This window comes from Larus michahellis, chromosome 6 (genome assembly GCF_964199755.1).
Source record: "Larus michahellis chromosome 6, bLarMic1.1, whole genome shotgun sequence".
NCBI classification, from domain to species: Eukaryota; Metazoa; Chordata; class Aves; order Charadriiformes; family Laridae; genus Larus; species Larus michahellis.
In genome coordinates, this window is record NC_133901.1 from 22015944 (window position 1) to 22030300 (window position 14357).

A 14357-nucleotide genomic window follows, 5' to 3' on the forward strand; every position below is an offset into this window, starting at 1 on the left:
CAACTACTCCACCTGAAGAGCAAAATCTGAACTCACTAGTTCTGGCTCATTACACTTGCAGGCTAATGATGTACTGAACTTAACGATAATGACTGCAACTTGGACTCAACTGACTGAGGATTACTCAATAACAGAACATTTATCTTACGGCAGTTATCCCCAACTAAGCAACAACTAGAAAGTCAGTCAGATTTAAAGCATATTTGGACTTGATTAATCTGTGACGGTGTCCAGTTTCACAACTATTTTAGATGCCTCCCCTTCACACAAATCTTACTGTAGACACTGTTTTACAGTTTACCTGGATAGGTCTTCACAAAGTTCATCTTATTGAAGTCCTCTGAAATATGAAACTCCTAAAAGCAAAGTGTAACCATTAGAAAAGATATAGCAGTGATATAAGCAATATTGATACTGAAAAAAAGAACAGTAACCAAGAGCAGGCCAAAATTTGCATAGCAGCAATACACCTCACTAAAAACTAGCAGTTTTTCAAGCTGGAGCATAGCACACTGACACACCAACTGTAAATTAAAGTTATTAATGAACTGCATTTTCAACAGGGAGCACCCTTTCAGAGTCAAGTTTGCTGAAGGGAGATTATAGGGAGAGATAAGATCTCATTTGTCCCCAGTAAGAACAAAGAAAACTGTATCTTGTAGAATTTAGGATTTAAGTATCTGAGACTTCATAATGGACTGATTTAAGTGAGAGTATTCTCTATGTATTAGGCTTATTGAAATTTTAACAGTCTCAGTTTACAATTTCAAGTAGTTATCACTAGAATCACTATTCTATGTAGTTCTGTATAGACTATTCACAGTAGCTATCAGTAAAATCACTATTTACGACACTCATGCAGCATCCAGGCTCCTCACAGGACACTTACTATTTTGACCTTATTTTCATAGAGAAAGGAAACCATTAAAGCATCTGCAAGTCACAAGATTCCCCTCCTCTGCCAAGAAAAAGAGGGGAAGAATACAGACCCACTTTCTGTTATGACATCTGTATCTGCTCTCCAGGAGAGGGAGAGCCATTACAGCAAGAGTACAGAAAGACAGAAGGAAGACTTCCCAGAAAAAAATAAAATCAATCCTGCCTCTTGTAATTTTAGAGCTAGTGTTGAAATGTCCACATCATAAAAAGATCTGCAGGAAGAAAACCCAGAGACACGTGCATGGCAAGATACAGGCAGATCCATACTTCTGGCCAGATGCAACCTAGCTGCAGTTCACAACCCCTGTTAGTCCACTGCCATGGCACTCTGTCCAGCTTAATGTACTCCTCAAAATAATTCCTCGATAAAGTGTGTTAGTTTGGGTCCACTAGTACACTAATGGCTCAATGACTTCTTGAGGCTAGGTGGCTCACATTTAGCCAGAAGAACCCTTATTTATTTGCAGTCCTCCCATGTACATCTCAGGTGAACTGCCAAGAAGTTCAGCCATTTAGTAGTAGTTGCATTCCAAAAAGAAGGGAAAGAAAACAAATTATCAGCTGCCAGCAACACCTGGTGCTCACAGACAATCTAAGCAATTCTAATCTGCGTTCTGAAGAAAAGTCACAGCAACTTACCATGATAGCTCCATTATCCTGGCCTACAAATATTCGTCTGCTGTCATGATGATACGCCATGGCTGAACATGGCGCTGCCAAAAAAAGAAAGCACATTACAGTTATTGAAATAGAGGTATTAGGATACACATGACTGATTAAAACCAATTCTTTCACTCAGGACACAAGCTGTTTAAGAATAAGTAGCTCAATAGAAATTAGTCTACATAGATAATATCCCTTGGTAAGACAGTTAAATTCCCATATGTGAAGCTGAGGAGAGGTACACTACTAGAGTAAGTCAGATATACCGCCAGGAACCATATGCAACCATGATTTCCTGCCGCAAGGTGCACCTCAGTAAGAGGAATTTTACACAGGCTGAAAGCCCAGCTAGCAGCAACAGCATATGCAGCTAGTTACACTTAAGAACTTGAGCTCCTTAAAATTACCTCAAATGGAGCCGTGAGTTATATACAAGAACAATACTCTTGTTCTTGTATATAACTGTGTTATATACAGAGTTATAAAGAACTATGAAGAACTCTGTTCTTTACAGAGTAAAGTGACAGACAGAAAAATGTAATTGCATGCCAACTTCATATGGAATCATATCTCAACTTCTGCAACTTTAAGGCGACTCATGTTTTTGAGATTACATACAATCTCTTTTAGCAGAAGGCCTCTACAGACCTACTTCCCTGTTATAAATTAAGGGCTAAAAATAGATGTGAAAAGCAATGACAAAAAAATTACAATAAAGTCTCCTGATGAAAATTTTGTGAAAAAATTTCACTGAAGAATGTCCTCATTAAACTTGCAAGTTATAAGGATGAGAAGGATACAGTGTTCTAAACCAATACCCTCTTCTCCAAGACCCTCAGAAAAGGTAGCCTTGAAGGTGTTTTTAGAAATTTAAAGCCAGGCAGGACAGTCTGGAATATTTCAGTGGTCATACTGCATAAGGACAAGTCCATCCCTTCGAACTACGTATAGGAGCACTTCATTTTGCATAAACCTTTTCAGAGCACAATCTGAACAGTCTATCTAGAAAATTGATACATGGAGCAGCTGCTGTAATTTAGATCAACTATTAGGAAAAAAAAATATTACAGTTGGGATTTCTAATCTAGATCCTAGGCTACTCAGCCTGCATCTGAAGACACAGAACATCAAGGAGTCCAATTCTTTGGTCTTCGTTTAACATTTGTACACAAATTAGTTCAGAAATTGTCATTCCAAAGACTATCCTTTGTATGTATGATGTTTTATTTTGTCATTGTATTCCCTCTTTTTATATGTGGCATATGTCTAGGCAGCAACTCTACAGTAAAGAAGTTACACCAAAGCATCCAGGCTGAGTGACGTTTCAAAACCCAAAAAGCACACTGACTCTCAAGATCTACTTAGCACTGAAGCTACTACTCAGTATCGATTTCTTAATAATCTAAATGCTTAAAAAAAAAAAAAAAAAAAAGAAAAATAAAGCATGCCTTGGTATGTCTGAACTTTCAGCTAGTGGTTTGAAAGCACACTTATTCAGCAGATCAGTTATTTGCCAGCATTTGAGACATTTTCAGCTGCAGATCCACACAGTGTTTTACCTGGTGAAGGATATGGTTCTAACAGAATGCTGCCTTAGATCTCACCTATTATGCAGCTATTTTCAAATTAAAGACTGAGCTAGAGTTGCTGCAAAGTTCCCAAATTTAAGATCATCGAGTGAATCAAGCACCTGGGGAAATGGGAAGGAGGTATTCCCCCCCACAGCACAGGTAAACAACCCCATGCTATGCTTGGCTATCACTTACCATCTCCAGCATTGTACTTACATGACATGGTGTGATAGATGCTGGGCCAGTATTGTCCGCTGTCTCTCTTCAGCCATACTCGTATTGTTCTGTGTCATGGGAAGAGTGGGCAGAAGACAGTTTTAAGTATGTACGTCATCCCTTGCATCTGAACAAGTTCATTACTTATATATCAGCTCCAATCATCTTAGCTTTTCTGCTACTCAAACATAATAGAACAACAACATAATAGAAATAAGAGTATACCGATAGTACTCTAACATAACAAAAATAATAGTACTAAGAATAGACACCCTTGAATCATGAAGAGTTTTCTTCAAAACTATTTATATATTGAGTTTCAGTAAGTACGAAATGGAAATACCATTTCAGCCCACCTCAGAAATTGCTACATATTGCATTCCTTTAATTCCCTCTCCTTGGCTCTGGCTGATTTAAGTCAAATTCAAGTTTCGGGAACTTTCCAGCTTTGGCAGAGCAAACCACAGTTTGTTTTATAGAAGATTAAGTGTTTGCTATGTTTAAAAAAAAGAACCACAAATTGTTCCATTATGGAAGCCTGAACTTTTGAATTTTTAACAGCTTCTCCATGCAACTCATCCTTCAGCAAGCCAGATACTGAATATTAGTAACAGAAGTACCTCATCCTCCAGACCAGCACATTACTGACATCTCCATCCCCAAATATTGATGTATGGATCCATAAAGTACATCATATCTATTTCAGTATTATTTCCTCTGAGGCATGCCTCTACTCCCCCATTTACAAATGCAATGGACAAGCAATGTTAGTACCACTGCTCCTCTGGCCTAAATATGAACAGGACTTATTAGCCAGTCAAAAAGGAATTGAAGGAAGTTGACAAGACAACTTGAAAGCACACTAAGGCTCTTTCTAAAATTGATTTTAGTTTGTAACCCTCCAGAATTAGGCCTTGGAAGGAAAGCAAAAACAGTCTTGAGAATATTTAGCATTACACACTGCTCTCATGACTGTCACATCCTGGGAGGAGGGATATAAGAGAATCAGCAAGGAAGTGGAAAGTTACTGTCAACTAAAAACATTCCAACAATAGGCACATTTGAAGGGAATCTACATCAAGAAGTTAAGAGCATACATGTAGACAGTGCTGAGGTTATTTTAAGTCTACTTGAAATTTCCTCTCCAAACCATTGTTTACCTTCTTGTTACTGTTTAAATCCAACTTCCTCATTCCTAAATGGAAACCTAATTGATCTGTAAACATGTGTACCTGGAAACGCTGTCAAGAGACTTCATTGAAATGAGTTGTTGTATTTACTTTTAGCTAAATAAAGGCCTAGTATTTAGAATTTTTTAGAAAAAGAAACCTAGTGGATAGACTTGATAAACATCATATAGGATTGCCAGTAAGAGTTTAACAAAAAGAGCACAGGAGGGGACTCGTATCTTGCATCCAGACTAGAATTTTTCAGGTTGAAGACATAAAGGTAGCATTCTTATTTTGTAATCCATTTAAGGGCCTTTCTTTAAAAGATAACTTAAAAATAAAGCAGACAACGCCCACCCTTAACGTACTACTTTCCTTTTCTAAAACTGAATACACACTGCCTCAAAACAATAATTTTCAGCTTTTGAATCAAATCCCTCTGCCACCAGTTCAGTGGCAAATGCACACTACTCCAGTCCATTAAATATTTTGCATTAAGACTCTCTCTTAAAAGCTTTCACTTCCTCTTTCCAGTAATCCATACTCACCCTCACAATCAGAAAGTTAACACTTCAGAAGAGCAGCTGCTACTTCTTAGTAACATGAGAGAAGGAAAAAAACAATGCTTTCAAGTCATTCTTATGATGCAAATGCCAATAGTAGCATAGGTTAGCACCTCTGCATTATAATGGATTTTTAATCTGCTTTTTAAAGCAGCTCCATCATACTCAAACTGTTCTGAGCTTCTTGGATGGTAGCTTCCACTCTTACTAATTCAACTCTTCAACTTCTAGCCAAAAATCATGTAATTACTTTTGATATAAAAAAAACTAGGACGTATTATAGTGATTGAGATCATGCATTTTCCCAAAGTAGACTTTGTTTCCTTGTAGTATTCTGGTCAATCACATCAAACTAGGAATTAATATAAAGGAAGCAAGGGTTTGCTTTTTCTAAGAAAATAATGTCCTAGAAGTATAGTTTGTGCACTGATCATCAACAATACAGTCCCTCACTGAAGTTGAGAACCTAAGCAAACAGCTGCAAGAGTTAGCAAAATTAACTTCTGAAAGCTTCTTATTTTGGTTTAAGTAAGATTTAGACTTCGCTAGCCTCATGCTTGCACAGATAAGCTGACAGCTTTATACAAAGCTCTGACAGAGCAAAATTTGAAGAGATCGTTTCACAGTAGTCAGCAAATAACCTGTGCCTCGATTAATAACCTTCTCAATTAATAACCTTCTCCTCGATTCTCTCTTCTACAGATCTCTCATTGTGGCGCATCTCCTTTTGTTAGGACAAACTAATTTGTGAAATACCAGTTCTAGCTTAAAGAACCAGAGAAGTCCTCCAGCAATGGCACTTCCACAGTTGTCTTCTACCACGAAAGTTTTATTATAAAAATTGCCATAACAACCCTAGAGTCTTTAGCACTTTTCTCAAAACTTGGTCTTTATTTAATGGAGAGGCCTGTGCCCAGTACCTGAGAAGAGCTGGCTATCACTCACCTTTCCTTAGGCATTCCCCATTTGGGGCCTAGAAAGACACAGGTTTGTTTGACAGCAGTCTCAGTAAGGACATAAAAATGTCGAAACTCACTAAAGAGCACTCAGAGATAGATACATACTTTTTAAGTTACAGTAGACTCAGATATCTGAAAGTGGCAGGAGGAAGTAAAACAAGATTTAAAAAGCCTTCCAAACTTCCCTAACCTTGACTATTGAACCAGAAGTTGCTTTCAGCTGTAAAGCATGCACATTTATAGAAGAGTAATTCAAAGTGGGGGTTTTGTTTGGTTGGGTTATTTTACATAATATAAAGAAACACACACTAAAGCCATCTTTAAGTAATACTGAGTGTGGCCTTAAGGATTTCTATTGTCCTCAATTGCTGTTTCTTTTACAGAGTGAGTAAGCACCCAACAGTGCTGGAAATAAAAAAAACTTGGGGTTTGAGAGGCAAGAAAATCCGTCAGCATTTAGCATTTGTGCTCGTGCCACATAAGATGCCCCCTAAAAGCCAAATGTGTGCATGTCTGGGAGAAAGGAGTGAGGGAACATTAGCAGGCAAATCCAAACTTGTTACAACACAAGCACTGCTGCAAGTACTGTGCAACTATACCAGCCCTGGTCCAAGCACTTCATCTTCCCAACACCTTAAAACCACTAAGACTTGCTTTCCTATCTGAAATCAATCACTGACAATTGCTTTCCCATCAAAAACATAAGACTGCATTTTTCTGGTAGTCAAAATAAACCAGAAGTATTTAGACTGCTATTGACTGCCTTCCCAAAACACCGTTAGGAATCCAGTTTAATCACAGTGCAATGTAAGCTCAAGGTCACAGCTTGCAGTTGATGCTTTTATCGAATTTCTGCTAAGACATTAGTTCTGACAAATATTCAAGTTCCATAACTGAAAAAAAGCCCTAATACTGCAATTTAAGCAGCAGCTCCAAAGCAATAGCAGCTGCTGACAAGTCACAGAATACCAGCATTCAGATGTGCTAGTGACTCTAGAGACGTGCCTGTGGTAAATAGAATACCATCATCTTGCATTTAGCGTCTTGTATCGTCCCCCAGCATCCCCAGCTACAGCTGGGCAACACTCATCTTGCCTTAGTTATTTGTTTGCTGACAACAAGGACAGCAAGGCAAAGTCCAGAGACCTGACAGTATCACAGATCTGTGCAGCCCACACTGGCCTATCTCAGCTCTGAGAAAACACAAACCAGCCTGGAGCAGATGGATCTATCTCACAGCTGGTACCTGAGGTGGCTGCCCAGGCTGAGGGACACACTGCAAGGATTCCAATCATCATCTTGGAGCCAGGGTCAGGCAAGATGCCTATAGGGAGACAGAGTTAATCATCCTTTCTAGGTAAGTTCTGAGAAAGCTTCACAGATGGCAAGCCTCCTGCTGAAAAATTAGATTGGGAAAATCAACTATTTAACTCCTGCAGGTATTCTAGCTTCCTTTTCTGGCTTCAAAACTTAAAAAAAAGAGCTAGATTCTTATTGGTATTCACAGATCTACTATTGCAGCTTTTGTGCCCTCAAAAAGAATAGAACCATTACTTCTCATTCTAGGAAATATCACCTAAAATAGAAAGAACTACAACTCCTCTAATAAGAGGATAATCTACAATGTTCCTGGAGAATGTTTGTGCATCAATGTTTTCCTCGCTCCTGAACTTGTAAACACATTCCTCTGACTGGTTATTATGAAATACCTGACAGCCTTAGCTGTATTAAGATTTAATCAAAAATACTTTGGCCCTACTCTTTTAGTATACTGCTCAAAGGGGTTGTACACAGCAGCTCTTTCACTTCCTGAACTCTGTACTTTGCTTGCTGCTAGCAGCATAATCTGTTATGCAGTATTAACACCTACACCCCATTTTTAGCGAACAAACAGGAGAGAAAGAAGTTTGCCAACATGCTAAACTGCAGGTGACGGATATATGAGTAGGCTTTGATCTGCTGTAGGAGGTATCCTAGATTAGAGGTAATACAGTGCAACAGTTTCTGAAAGCTTAAAGATCTAAGTAAACTCCCACCGTAAGGCAGGCTACATGAGTGTTATCTAGAGTCCAAAGCTTCTCTTAGAAATTTATACACGCCAAAGGTGGGTAACAGTCTCTGCTCTCTGCATTGGTCCGTATCTGCCACCAGAACTTGCCCACATAACGATGCAGCTGCATCCTTGGGTCTTATCAACGCAGCCTGAGCACACAAACTGCTAACCTTCAGCATTAGACCTTGAAGTTTAGAGGCAGGCATTGGCTGTTACAGACAAACCTCTGCAAGGCTGCACCATGAAATTCTGTTCAGGTTTAACTCAGATATGAACTCTTAAAGATTGCCATTTCCTCTTCTCTCCTTTAAGAAGGGCATCACAACAAACTGAACACAAACATGTTAAGATTCAGCCCACACTATCATCCAAAAAGTGGGTACATCCCACTTCACCCTGCACAGTACTAAGACAGTATCAGAATAACTGCAGACAAAAGCGGAATACAAAGGAAGCTGCTCAGTCCCATTCAAAACTTGTTATCCAGCATATAGTACAGAAAGCCATTTCCACACAAAGGGAAGAGACCAACCAAGACCATCTTTCAAAGCTAGAAAACACCTCTAACACATCCAAGCATCACTGCTTGCAGCAAGCTAGGTAAGCTAGGTACAATTACTGCCACAGTTCAACAATGAGCAGTATCTACTACTGCTTCGAAGGGTCAAGATTTAAATCCTGCTGCTTTTTGGTAGGTATTACTACAGTGAAGGACGCCGTTTACCTCTTTACCAGGCAGGAAACTGCATTTTAAACTCTAAGAAGTCCTACTAAATTGCAAAATCAAGCTCTGAATAGGCAGGTGCTGTTCTCTGGAATCACAAAACTCTGTTTCCCTTAAATACCCACCGTTCAGCGCACACACTGCACACTATGATGTCTAAGAGCATGAAAATATTTAATATGCCACTATCTAACCGTACAGTTTGAGAAGCACATATGCCTTTTATCCTCTGATCATGCTAATGCTGTGCTGGATGCTTCCAGCACCCAAAACTCCAGCATTCTGGAAGCTTGGGACAGAACATCAAGATTTCTATCACATGCTAGAAGTTGATGGTACAACCCTAACACTAATATTGGCGCACTTAAGAGCACTTTGATGGCCTTTTACAACAGACACCCAATCTGATGGCTGAAAAAAACATCTTTGAGGAACAGGAGCCTGGCTCCAAATGCTTCAGAAAAATATTTTCAAATACCCTTTAAACAACATCAGGAAATATTTGGCTTCAGTTACCCCAAACTTACAGCATTTGTATATCAGGCTTTTAGAATTCAGTGATGATAACTCATAGGTCATATAAGAATTAAGTGTGCTTATCTTCTCTTCGGGGGCGGGGAAGGAAGGGGGCAGAATCCAATCAGTCACTTTAAAGAACCACTTATTAAGTCTTCCAAATTCAACTACTTCTACTGCCTGTTTTCTACCGAGTTCAACTGGCACTTGAAAACAATTCCTAGCATGCCAACAAAAAACACATTCTTACCACCTCTCGACAGGAAGTCAAAACAGACCAGCACTTTCTGATTTCTCAGAAGTGCTGATAATCCACTTCAATAACTGCAGCTACAGTTTCACATTTTTAATATCATATTGACGTTACCAGATCACTGAGAAGTATGACAAATTTGACAGTGTTTCTACCTGATCTGCATAAGAGCACCGTGACATGTCCTACACAAATTTTATTGCTTTAACGCCAGCTAACTAAAAACTAACAATATCTGGTAAACCTTACTTCAGTCAGGACAAGTTCACATCCTTTGCACTTGATCTCTTCCCCTCTCTCCCAAATCCTGAATGCCATGGCTAATAGTAAGCTTTAAACTTAGAATATGCTGCTGCTATCTGCTGTGTTTGCTCTTTTTGACCTAATAATAAATATCAAAAAAGACAGTTCATTAGTTCAGGTAACACCACGGCTCTGCTGACTTTCAGTGCTCATAACCTACTGTTACTCTCAAGGTCAGGCTTTTCAAATGAGAACTCATGCAAAAATTAATGCAAATTCAGGTTTAAGAGCTTCACGTTACAACAGTAAAATTATCTCTCCACCAAGCCATCTCTCAAAGAATGCACTTGCATACTTTAACATGTTCCTTTCAATCACTGCCACAGTTTCTGGACAGGAGCTCTTAAGAAGCATCTCCTACTGCTCTTCACATTCAAAAAGTTACTTTCCAGGCAGCACGGGGGAAATTCCAGCTCTCACCACTACACTGCAGACCCCTCAGCTCTCTCCTAGTCAACAACCCCCTATGCTACCTCCTTCCTCATTTCCGCTTTCATTTGGTCTGAATAACTGCTTAATGACATTACCAGCTTTCGTGACAGATGTTTCACATGCTTTGTGAGCCAGTGCTGAGGATCAGGATTAGACTCTGAAGACATTTTCCCTTCCACCCAGAAACCCTTGTCCTCAGTGGCCCATCACTGCCTCTCCTGCAGATCTGCTAACTCACTCCCTGAACTGTTTCAGCCAGAATGAAGCAGGTTTGAGACCTTCAGAATGGGCTTGTTGGGACTGAAGCAGCTCGGGGAGCTCTAAACTCTCCTGACAGACAGCGGAAGCAGTGATGTACCCTCAAGTGGTTCAGCCAGCACAGCTGAGGGCAAGGGAGAACACATTCCCGCATTTTTGTTTCTGCTCACTACAGAACCCTTTTACACACATGAACGAGTTGTACTTTCCCATGTCCTTGGCGGGGGCTGGAACACACTGCTGTGGTGCACAAGCACCTTTTCCTACGGGTGGGGGAAGGCTGTCTGCAGCCCCGCGGGCCGAGCCGCTGCCTCCCTCGGCGGCCATGAAGGCAGCTCCGCTTATTTTCCTCCCTGGAACTGCAGCTTCGGTTACTTCCTTGTGGCTCCAGGCAAAGAGTCATGGCTGTGTGCCTCTTGGCAAAGTTAGCGCGTAAAAACGGACTTTTTTTGCCCCCCCGCCTCACACCTCTCTCCCCAGCGCTACACTTCCCGGGCTCAGCCACCTCCCGCCGGCTGCCACCTCCCCCTGCTCCCCCGCTTCGGGGGGCCCCGGGATCGGGGAGATGGAGGCTCCGGGACTGGTGGGCTTTGAGGCCGGGGGGTCTCAGCCCCAGCCCCGCACGGAGGGAGACCGCCGAGAGAGCGGAGCGGACCCTCCACCAAGGAGCCGCCCGGGCCTACCCTGCCCGGCCCAGCCCCTGGCCAAGCCCCCATCGGGGAGCGGGCCCTGAGGCGGCCTCACAGCCCCGTGAAGCGCCTCGGCGGCCTCCGCTTACCTGTCCTCGCTGGCCGTGATGACCCCGTCTTCCTTGGGGATGAGGAGCGCGGCGCTCACCACGTCCTGATGCCCCTCGACCTTGCTGAGGAGGACGGGCCGGCTGCTCTGCGGCCGGGAGTGGATCTCAGCCGCCATGTTGCCGCGGGACCGGCCCGCCGCCCGTCAGCTGACGGCGCGGGGAGAGCCCGGCCGCCGCCGTAACGCTACGTGTAGCGGCGCCGCCCCGCCGGGCCGAGGTGCCCCGTGTAGCGGCGCAAGCCGGGGCAGGCGTAGTCTCTAGAGTAGAAGAGCCGCGCGGGGCCGTACGTCGTGGAAGAGCAGGAAAAGGAGATCCAGCTCGGGGCTGTCCTCTCCCCGTGCACTCTTGGGGGGCTTGTTAAATACAGGTATTTCCATCACCCCGGGGCCCGAGGAGCCCACCGCTCTCTGCCCGTGCCCGGCTGGCCCGCAGCCGTGGTAAGGCAGTAAAGAAAAGGATATTCCACTTGGAGTAATTAACGGGGGGATATGGACTGAGGAAGGATGTGTAGTCCCAGGAAATCTATTAGCTAGTTTCTTTATGTCTTTTAAAATACAAGCAGCTGTAAGCCTTTATCCTCTGACTTCTTAAGCAGCTGGATTGTGCTGGTTATTGTATCGGTGCCCAGCGCGTGTGGGTTGATCAACAGCAGAATTCCTCCCCTCAGTGCTAGTTTTTTGGTCTCTCTTGGAACCATGGTGGTGCTTCACCTTTGGGGCCCAGCTTGAACCGGAGGAGCTCCTGCTCCTCGGGACTAACCAGGGCCTGGTGGAGAGGTTACTGGAGCTGGTCAGGACCCTTCTCCGTGAGCAGAGATGTAGCTTCTAATCCCAGGTGTAACAAAAATGTAAATATTTGAACAACAGCACGTCTGGATATAACCAACGCACACACACTAACCTTACATGAAAATCCTAACTGTGAGCTGGGCAAAGCTATTTCTGCTCAGGACGTCCCAGACAGAACTGTGCCCAAAGAGCTGAGCGACAAGATGAGGTGAGGACCAACCTCCCGGAGCACGGTGCTGGGGATCATACTGTTTCATAAACCACCACAAACCACGTCACACACCTGCAGCCAGTGCAGATGAATGAGGATCCCCCAGGATCCTGGAGGAAGGCAGCAGACAGCACCTATCTTTCCCCTGAACTGCCCCAAGAGAGGAATTTTATCTGCTTTGCTGGGTTTCCCAGATCGCCCTCCTCGAAACCCCTCACAACCTCCCCCGTCCCGGGCTGTGCTGCCCACTCCATGTTCTCCCCTCATCCTTATACCAGCCATTCCCAAGGATGTCATGGCCCTCAGGGGATTAGTTGGGATTTTGCATCTGTGGGGCCTCATCCTGGCTCATGCCCCGTCCGTCCCTTTCCTTTCCCTCCAGCAGCAAGGGCAGCAGAAGGTTTCCTGCCTGCTTTGCTGGCATCACGGCAGGGGTCGGTCACAGCAGAGCTCACGCTTGGCTGGGGACCCCTTGGCTGCTGGGGACACCACTCTCCAGCAGCCCATGAACCCCGCTGGCGCCCAGGGCCGTCCCCTCCATCAGCCGCACCCCATCTGTGCGCAGGGAGCCCCTGCCCCCGGGGCGGCCGTGAAAGCGCCCCCAGCCCCCTCCAGCCCCGAGACACTGGAACCACAACTCTGCAAAGGCCGCAGCTCCCAATAAATGCACACAGAGCTTGGGTGTGAAAAACATGAACACAACTCTTTATTAACAACAACACAACTACCTACAGCTACTAACAACACCACAACTGCCTACAACTACTAAGAACAACACAACCAACTACAAAACACAACTATACACAACTATATACATCTCTTCCTCTTCACACCTCCACTTTCTTTCCTCTGGTCTCTGCACATCTGCCACCCCTGGAAGAAAAACAAGTGGCACGGTCGTTTGGCTAACGAGCAGCACCTTGCTGAGCAGAGCTGGGGCTTCCCCAGCCAGCTCAGCAGCAGCAGCTGCTTCAGGTCAGGCTTCGCCCTGATGGGCATTCGATGGCCACAGCCCTGGGACATGCTGGGGACAGCAGGACTCTGCCACCAGCACTGAGCCCCGCCTGGGCTCGGGCTTACGCTTGCCTGTCCTGGCCCTAAGAAACCACTCCCATCCCAAAGCGGACGGGGGCTCAGGGCAGCGCAGTGGGGGCGGTTGTGCCGCCAGGACGAGGGGAGCGGGCACCATGTCCCTGCAGCGGGGACCACCCACCCCAGCCCCATCCCCATCCCGATGGCAGGAGACCCTCCCTCCCTGCGGGTAGTGCATGGGGAGCACATGCCTGTCCTCCTGATGGCGGGTCTACATCCATGGCCTCCTCCTCCTCCCCATCCACCTCCATTTCCTCATCCTCAGGCACATCGATGTCCATGGCCATCTCAAGCTGCATCCACATTTCCACGCTCCTCGCAGCCGCCTCCCCAGCCTCCAGCGCGAATTGGCACATCCTAAGCCGAAAGGCAAGCAGAACAGTGCATTGGTCCTGCCTGCACAACCCAGCAGACCCGTGGGACAGGGGTCTCCGCACCCCTGCCCCTCTCGCCTCCCGGGGAGAGCTGTGGGCACATCCCCAGCAGGAGCTCCTTGGCCACCAGCACCCACCAGTGCTGGCGCCCCAGTGTCTGCAGCTGGAGGCTCCTGTTCTTCCGTATCTTCTTCATTTCGGGGTGAGGCATGCTCCTGTGGATCTGGCAGAGCAGAGAGGGCAGGGGTGAGTGGCCCCGCTCCCTGCCCCATGGGGCCCCAGGCACACACCCCGGGTCCCCCACGCAGACCCTGCCCCCATGCTTCCTGGGCGCCCAGAAGCTCCTTACTCTGTGCAGGCAGCCTTTGGGCTCGGCGCTGCTGCGCTGGCAGGGCTCGGCTCCCACGGCTCCAGCCTGGAAAGGGGCAGCGCAGGCACCAGTTCAGGCTCTGGGCAGCACCCAACTGCTCCCGG

At 45.0% G+C, this 14357-nt stretch overlaps 1 protein-coding gene across 1 annotated transcript in view; it reads right to left on the reverse strand.

The window, feature by feature from the left end:
- The window catches only part of WDFY1 (WD repeat and FYVE domain containing 1), a 28746-nt gene extending 16909 nt beyond the window's left edge, over window positions 1-11837 (reverse strand). The window contains exons 1-4 of the mRNA XM_074591238.1: window positions 11398-11837; window positions 3390-3457; window positions 1579-1652; window positions 302-356 (exon numbers count right to left, since the gene is read on the reverse strand). Coding sequence (XP_074447339.1) covers window positions 302-356; window positions 1579-1652; window positions 3390-3457; window positions 11398-11534 — 334 coding nt within the window. The 5' untranslated portion in view covers window positions 11535-11837. The remainder of the gene's footprint in view (window positions 1-301; window positions 357-1578; window positions 1653-3389; window positions 3458-11397) is intronic.
- Between the last annotated feature and the right edge of the window lie 2520 nt (window positions 11838-14357).